Source organism: Hirundo rustica, chromosome 4 (assembly GCF_015227805.2).
Source record: "Hirundo rustica isolate bHirRus1 chromosome 4, bHirRus1.pri.v3, whole genome shotgun sequence".
Classification (NCBI taxonomy): domain Eukaryota; kingdom Metazoa; phylum Chordata; class Aves; order Passeriformes; family Hirundinidae; genus Hirundo; species Hirundo rustica.
In genome coordinates, this window is record NC_053453.1 from 72,970,947 (window position 1) to 72,979,371 (window position 8,425).

At 42.0% G+C, this 8,425-nt stretch overlaps 1 protein-coding gene across 1 annotated transcript; it reads right to left on the minus strand.

The window, feature by feature from the left end:
- Positions 1-1,093: 1,093 nt before the first annotated feature.
- MGST1 (microsomal glutathione S-transferase 1) lies at positions 1,094-6,558 on the minus strand. Its single transcript, XM_040062139.2, has 4 exons — positions 6,451-6,558; positions 4,178-4,327; positions 3,488-3,582; positions 1,094-1,461 (listed from the first exon to the last, which is right to left on the minus strand). Exons 2-4 carry the CDS (start codon positions 4,301-4,303, stop codon positions 1,215-1,217), a joined length of 468 nt encoding a protein of 155 aa, XP_039918073.1. The 5' UTR covers positions 4,304-4,327; positions 6,451-6,558; the 3' UTR covers positions 1,094-1,214.
- Between the last annotated feature and the right edge of the window lie 1,867 nt (positions 6,559-8,425).

The following is an 8,425-nucleotide window of genomic DNA, read 5'->3' on the forward strand; positions in this document are numbered from 1 at the left end:
AGTGAGAACTCTCCATCTCTCGGGGCCATCCCTTTGGGGCACAGCTTCTGGGGTAGGAAAGGGAACCAAAAGCGTTGTGCTCTGACTTCTGCCATTTAAAACTTCTCAATGACCAGCACACTGCATAAAAAGACCTTTCTGGGCTACTTGAAATCTCGTGCTATTATTTAAGCCAGAGCTACTGAAGAACCCCAAAATAACCAACCAAACAAAAAGAAGCTGAAGAAAAGTCTTTAAAGAATGTATTGCAAATTAACACATCATAAAAAGATGTAAGCAAAGAGCAAGATTTCCTATCACAAACATATTTATGACAGTATGACATACTAATTATATATGTACATCTGAATTACTTGATAGCTACATTTGCAAGTGTCACTCATTTTATGCTGAATTTATTCAAAAATGAAAAAAAAAAAAAATCCTCTACAAAGGGTCTACACTTTATCACAAATCCTACGTTTGCAGGAACCCCAACAAAATAACTACTCCAAATTTTTACCAGTGCCTCCAAAACAGAATTTAGCACAAACACTTTCTTTCTTTTTAATCTATTCAACTGAAAGAAATGGAGCTGCAACGGTTTAGGGTTTTTAAATCCCAAAGTGGATTATACAAACATTTTCATCAAAGATTTTTTTTTTTTTTTTTTTTTTTTTACAACAAGACTAGCATTACTGGTTCTATCTTATTATTAAGGTAAGCTTTCTTCAAAGAACTGTATGATTGGAATCTCTTCCTGATACATAGTGACATGCTATTTGCTGGCTGCAGTGAGAAGAGTCAAAATGAAAACAAAAATACAAACAGGTTTGCCTTTTTTTTTTTTTTTTTTTTTTTTTTTTTAATCTTGTCTTTATTGATTTAAACTTCAGAGCTACAGCCAAAAATAGTGCATCTGTAGAAAATTATCAAACACTCTATCAATACAGCATCATGGCATGTTTAGAATTGCAAGCACTCGACAAATCGCAAAGGGAACATCCAATCTAGTATTTGGCAGTGCAACCCACGAAGAGGGAATACAGGGAGAAGGATTCTTTTTCCTCCAAAAAAGAAACACTTCTGAACTGGAATAAAAAGCTTTTGTTAAAAAAAAAAAAAAAAAAAAAAAAAAAAAGAATCCCAGCTACCACGGAATACTGAAGACATCACCGTACAGCGCCGGGAAGTTTGTGTGGAATGTCAGAGGGGACGGGGAAGCCACAGCTCTGCTACAGGAGCCACGCTGTCTTCAGGACATTGTAGGCCATGGAGAAGGTCACTGCATAGCCAACTGCCCAGGACAAACCCCTGCCAGGCTGGGGAAGGGGGATCAAGTAGGCAAAAGTGTGAAGGATCCTAGCCCCTGTGAAGATCCTGAAGTGCAGCAGGGCCGTGGACAGCTCTGGGCCGCTCAGGGCGTACAGCAGACCAATGCCAACAAATGGGACAATATTTTCCAGGTCATTCAGGTGGCCCCTGGAGAAAGAAGAAAAGTTATTTTAAAGTGTTATGTTTTGTTGAATAAACCACTTTAAGCCTCGTTATTTTTCAGCGTTTTCAGAGCAGGCTACTATTCAGCAACTCTTGGCTTCTTCTGCAGAGGTGGACTTAATTCAGCTGCTGAAACGATTTTGGCATGTTCACCTGACATCACTCTGGTCTCTCCTGCTGCACCCCACGTTTTTGAGCTTCTGATCTTCTGTATGAAAGGTATTAGTTTTTCCCCAGGACCTTGGCAAATATTAAGGACTTACATGAGATGTCTGAGTACACCTGGGTGTGCAAGAATGAAAAGTCAGGGAAGAAGAGAGGTCTCTTCAATTAACATCAATCAGCTGGAGGACTGTGACTGAAACTATTACCGTTCATGGCCCAGATGGTCTAATTCTAATCCCATAAATCCAGTTTGTGGTGTCCATAGAGAAAATAGGAAATATCCTACACAGGAACCATTCCATCAAATGTTCATGAAGTTCCATCATCTTGAAGAAGGTTATTTTTGAACACCTAACAGGTGTGACAGTTACGCTTTTCGTTCATTTTCTTCACTTTGAGTACTAAAATAGCTGAAAAAAATGTTTGAAATTTTGAAACCACAATATAATTTGCTAAAAATGTGTTGAGACTGAACTCCGTATCTTCAAGTGTTCTATCACACCCCTTCGTAAATGTTCCCATCTCCCTTCACCTCTTTAGATAAATTATACTTCCAGCCCAATTTACTGATTGAAACAATGTGTAAACCTTACTAATGATGTCAAATTTCAGAGCCAACTGGAATCAGGTCATGGCACTGTCTTGCAGCTGCTTTTGGAATATATTTATCATTACAAGGAAACATATCCCTTCAGAATTTTATTCTCATTCCCCATAAAAGTACTCTGAAGAAACTGATCTTTTCTCTTGAAAAAAAAAAACAAATCCTTTTCCCCCATAAACTGAACACATTCCAATCACTTTTACAAAAGAGAAGCCACACTAAAATTGTGTGGCATTATCTGTTGCCATGAAGCTTGCAGAAGAAAATATAGAAAACTTCCACTAAGAACCACAGTTGGGAGGAAAATATGGATGCTGCAACACCAACACAGTAACTAGAACCAAGCTGACTTACTAGGTCTGGGGATGTCTGAAAAACCCCACAAAACAGCAAAACAGGGTTTGGTAATACAGTGCTTTAAAAATCTATTCTGTGAAAATGACTGAGGTGGTTGTCATTCCTCTACCACAACAATTTGGGTTAAATGGGTCGTAAAGTTAGTCTCAACTTAGCTGGCCTCTTACAATTTACAAGAGAAAGGAATTCCCCTCACCATAAAAGTTTCCACTTCTACGTAACACCCATGAAATTAAGCAACAACTCCCTGAACTACTCAAGGGCAGAAAAGGAAGGAGCAGAACATCTTTACAGCCCACTTCGATTAGGCCCTTTTGAGATTTTAATCCTTAGGAGGCATACAGAAACATACTTTGTGAAACAACAGCCATTATTTGTAAGGATGTAGTGTTATTAAATCAGCACTGGTATATATTTTCAAGATCATCCCTAACGAAGGTTTAAATGAGAAGAGTTCATTGACATTCAAGTTTTTGATATAAAAATAAACTTAGCTTCATCAAAGAAAAATCCTAAGGAAAACATTCCATTTAAGCTCTTTGTTAGCACAGGTGTATCAAACAGCATCCTGAGATTTCTGATTCTGGAAACAGAAAATATTGCCACGAGCTACATCAGCTTACGGTGTTCTCACTACTTTGCCCATGCAGGCAGGACATTACCTAAGAGTTAGCTTTTATAACCAGGCAGTGCCTTACTGTTTTTAGAACGTACACTGACCATTTGAATCTCGAATGGTCTGTCCACTTAAACTCATTAATATATTAGATTGCTACATAAAGCACCATAAAACACACGCAGTCTTGACAGAACAGGATGAAATTAACTCCTGGATTTAATACTATTCTGTTGTGTAAGTAACTTTTAAAAGTTGCTGTGTATTACCTGCGTACACGTTCAACATCTGGATCTGTCCTCAGGAATTTCTTAGCACTCTCCCCTTTTCCAAATGATGCTACATCTTCTGGGTTGACAAATGCCTGTTTCAAACACAAGGACACAAGCGACATTAGCAGCCAAAATGTCTTATCCAGTCAAGGCAGCTTGCTCCAAAGGTCACTCTTTTTACCAATGCCTCAATAACCTCACTTAACTTACCTGAAGTTAAAAGCACAGGGAAAAACACAGCGTTCATTGCACTGCTGCTTTCTTGAGCCCAGCCTGTACAGACATAGCTTGTGGGCTGACAAATTAATGCAATGTGATTTATGCATTTAGATAAAGCCTTCCTGTGAGATGGAAAAGCCTGCAATGAAGCCAAAAGGCTGACAGAACACAGGCACCTACAAGGTAAAAGGGCTCAGGTCTCTTTTTCACCATTCCTGACAAATTATCTGAAAGTGCTTTTGGACCCCTTCCTTCTACAGGAAGTCTCATAATTATCTTGCAATTAGGTTAAAAATATCATCCAATTGAGATCAGCAGAGCGCCAAACTCAGAATCCCTCCAGAACAGGGAGAAAGAAGAAAATGAACAGCAGCAGCATTTGGAAGCTGAAAAGACATAGCTGTGATGTCTCTGCATTTCAGTACAAATGTCAGTCTGCTCTCCCAGCCAGTATTTCCAAATGATTACCTTCCTTGTGATCCTGAAGTATGCTGTTACCAGACTCATTAGCATCATTTTCAGAAGAACAATGGCTGTGTAAGTAGCGTAAGCCCGGAAGACTTCATTGTCAATTAACTGCGTCGATTTGGCCATTTCTCCCCTTCTCACCGACAGCCTCTAAAAAACATTAAAGTTAGTTAAAGTTAACATCATTGCAATCCAAAGTTCTAACAACAACACTGTTTCACCAGCCTTGTTTTTTAGCATCACTGCAATGACGGCATGATTTTGCCACCTTGGAAAGTTTCTTTTCAAACAATTTCCCCCCCCCATTCTTATTTTTTCCACAATAGTATAACATAATACCTTAAGATGGTAAATTATAATATTTTGCTTCCATTGTAAGTGCTTATTAAACTGTCAAAGCACAAACTACCAAAATATTTAATGCAATTGCAGAAACAACACTTAATCACAGAAATTAGTACTCTTTTGAAATAACACAAGGAGTTAGACCAATTTTAGACCAATTCATTTGAATTAGCAAATTTCCCTAAGCAGTTATCAGGCTAGAAGGAGTGTGTGACAATGCTACGAACACTACAGAATGTAAAGAGGAAAATTAGTATTGCCTACCCTTTTTTGTGTGTAAAATGACACAATTATAATTGCACTTCAGCTTTCAAACTAACCGGTATCTTCCTACCCAGCAGTAACTTGTGATCAAACAGAGTTGAACATGTATTTTTCCCCTTTGAGACCTTGTTCTTAAAAATTGCTTTTAGCATGACTCACAGGCAAAGATTAAGTTGTAATGACAAAAAGGACAGGACTATTTCTGCTTTTAGCATGGGAGGTTTAAACTAATGAAGTCTCTTTCCAATGAGACCGTATCAAACCCACAGTCCTATGGAGGCTGTACCTTTTACCACCACCAGAAAGTTAAGAGGTGCTGAGGAACGAATGCAGGTGAAAAAAAACCAAGCACATTCAATTTTTGTCCCACATAGACTCCAGCTTTTGCCTCACGAAATGCTTCAACCATGCATGCAGTAGGAATCCATACAGCTAGGATGCCTTAGCTAAGTCTGAATAAGTCACTAAGACTGATTTTTTTTTTTTTTGTTACAGCCAACTTACTTCCTGCGATATAATTTTAACAATAGTAATAAAAATGTTAATATTCACTTGATTGCAGTTTTAACAACCTCTCATCTTGCTTTCAGCACAGTCAGCTATTGCCAAACAAGGGGAACTTGATGAGCAAAGAGCAGAAGACTTGCTCTCAAGGCACGTCCTCGGTGAGGAAGTGGGCAGGATGGAGGTACGCAGAGGTTTGCTCAATGAAAACAAACCCAGCCTTGCCTGGACCTGTCTGCTGTGGTGATGGGATCCTGCTCCCTTTTTATCCTTCCTAAAACACTGCTGGGGTCGCTGGGCCTAGCACAGGGTCTGTGGACCACGGGAATTTAATTCAGTATAACTCTCCCTCCTCTCTCATCATAGCACAGCTCCCAAGATAAACAGCGACCGCTTTTCCCAGAAATGGACACTAACTGTTTCTATTCGTTACAACAATCTTGTTTAAAACGATGTAACAGAACTGTCCTGCTACTTTTATCTTTGTCTCACAGCACAAAAAGCACGCAGCGTTTCACACAACAAAAATAAAGTAAATCCACGGCGTCAGAGCATTCTTCCCTAAGCTACGCTGAAAATACATCCAAGAAAGACGCCAGGTCACTGGCATGGGACACTGTTCAGCAGCAGCTTCGGCCGCATTTTTACCACTTTCCCCGGCTGCCCTGTGACCTCTCCGAGCTCCCAGAATGCCCAGGACCCGCCGTCAGAACAAAATGGATGGGAACCGGCAAACTCGCGATTTCAGCACCAGCAGAGCTGCTAAAAACAAACCCCAAACGCGCGAACAGCGCGGGGCTTTAAGGCAGATATGTGCTCATCACTCTTACAAACAGCCTGATATACATGTGTAACAATAACGGAGTGGCTCTGCAAGCCCGCCGCGGGGGCTCGGACCCTCCCGCCGGCCCCGCCACGCGTGTCCCGGCACCGCCGGGGCCACTCGTCTGTGCGTGTTTCAAACGCGATTTCTCCGAGCGCCGTCTCCCCGCAGGCTCCGCTCCCAATCCAGCTGCTGATTCCCGGCCCGGCCCCGCGGGCGGTGCCGCCGCCGCTCCGGGTCCCCCCCCTCCCCGCGCCCCCTCACACGGAGCTCCCCGCTCCCGCACCCGCGGCGGCTTCGGCTCCCGGGCCCCGCCGCCCCCTCGCAGCGCCCGCACCTCGGCCGTGCCCACGGCGATCCGAAGCCCGCCGCTCCCCCGCCGGCACTGCGCCTAGGCCCGGCCCGGCCCCGCCTCGCCCCGCCGGCCGCGGAGGCGGGTCCCGCCCGGGCCGCCCTCACGGAGCGCCGCGGGCTCGGGGCGGACACGCGGGAGCGGCGGGGCAGGCCCGGAGCCCCTCAAAGCAGGCGGAACGAGGAGGAGAACGAGTGAAAACCAGCGAGAAAAAAGCCCTGCTGTCTGAACGCCCTCGGGCAGGGGGAAACCAAAGGCTGTGGCCCAGACAGGCGCTCGTAGTGATAACCAAGGGCAGCGGTGGTGCAAATTCCCAAGAGGGCTCGAAGCTTACCTGAAAGACTCAGTATTTCGTCCCCTCCCTTGTTTTGTGGGCCTTAACTTGGAAGACTCCGTATTTCCTCCCCTTCCTTGTTTTGTGGGCCTTAACTTTTACCAAGGGGCAAGAAAATTGAACGTGCTTGTATTGCCGAGCCGTCAGCGCCGTTCCAATAGATAAGCATCATGCAAAGTGAAACAGAAAATTAAGGAACGCCGCAACCGGCCACAGGCTTCTCCTACCAGCGTGCTACAAAGTGATGAAAGGGGGGAGCCTGGTGTCCGAGCTTCCCGGGGGCTTTTCAGGGAGAATTACGCTATTCCCGCAGCACTCCTTATCATCATGCTTGTGACTAAGCAGCTCATGATAAACAAGACAGAAAAAGATAGAAATAAATGTACTCAGATGCCCAGCAAAGGTTTCAAAACTAGTCCTGAAGAAGTGTGCACAGTCAGAAAGGGATGCAGTTTTTAAAGCTTCATCCTTATGGAAAAATCTCTACTCTTGGGTAGATATATTCAGCGTTCACTGATGTTACTTCTGTGCTTCGTGTCGTCTCCTGTCATGTCATGTCCAATTCCTGTGTAACTCTTCTTAAAAAGTCATAAAACACAGGAAAACTCATTTGAGCAAGGACTGTAGTATCAGAACCCTTTTGAAATGTTAGTAGGAGTTGGGTTCAGCAACCTTCGTTCTCACTAAGAACACGGCAAATAGTGTTTCTGCTGAAGTCAACAAAAAACTCACTGGGGCATGGGTCCATCCCAGGGAATGGGTTTATTTCAAAAAACATGCAAGAATTTCTGCAGCTCATGTCTCAGTTCAAGGCAGGAATTGTATCTTCGTAGTTTCTTTACCACATCTAACACATATCATAATCACATGGTGTGACTGAAATAAAACTGTAATTATCTTCTATTACCAGCTTTTTGCTTGTTTGACATCCCAATCTTTATCTGCAGTCAGTTTAAAAAGCAGATAAACCTATTAAGTTAACAGTAAAACTAAACACACATTATTATACTTGAGAAGAAAAGCTGGTAATTGATTTACACAAGTTCTCAGAACTACATTCAGAAACAGCCAAAAAAAAAAAAAAAAACAACAAAAAACACCAAAAAAAACACAACAGGGAAAATGTGGTTTTCATTCATTGTAAGATATAAAAAGAAGCATAAATGTATGTAGGAATTCTACTGTTTCCATGCTTTACTTTGGATTTTACATTCCAGTTTTTCAGATTCTGGAAATTTAGATGGATTTATGTGACTTTAAAAAAACCACTTCTGAAACTGGGAAAGCTGCTATATACCCATTCTTTGAATTTTGAGACAAACACCTGGTTAATTTTTTTCCTATCCTGTTTGAATACCCCTGATTCTGAGAAAGAAGTTGAGGAGGAAGGGAGAAGGACAGGAAGGGATAAAAAAGAGGAAAGAAGGGGAAAAGAGAAAGAAATTTGTTTTTTAAAATAAAGCAAGGTAGGGAAGGCAACAGAAGATAATAAAAAGGAGAAAAAATAAAGATCAAAGAAAAGAGAGAATAAAAAATAAAAAATATTAGAAAAGGAAATAAAATCAGGGGAGGGAAGAAAAGAAAAGAAAGAAAAAAAAAAAAAAAAAAGGAAACTCCAAAGGAGAA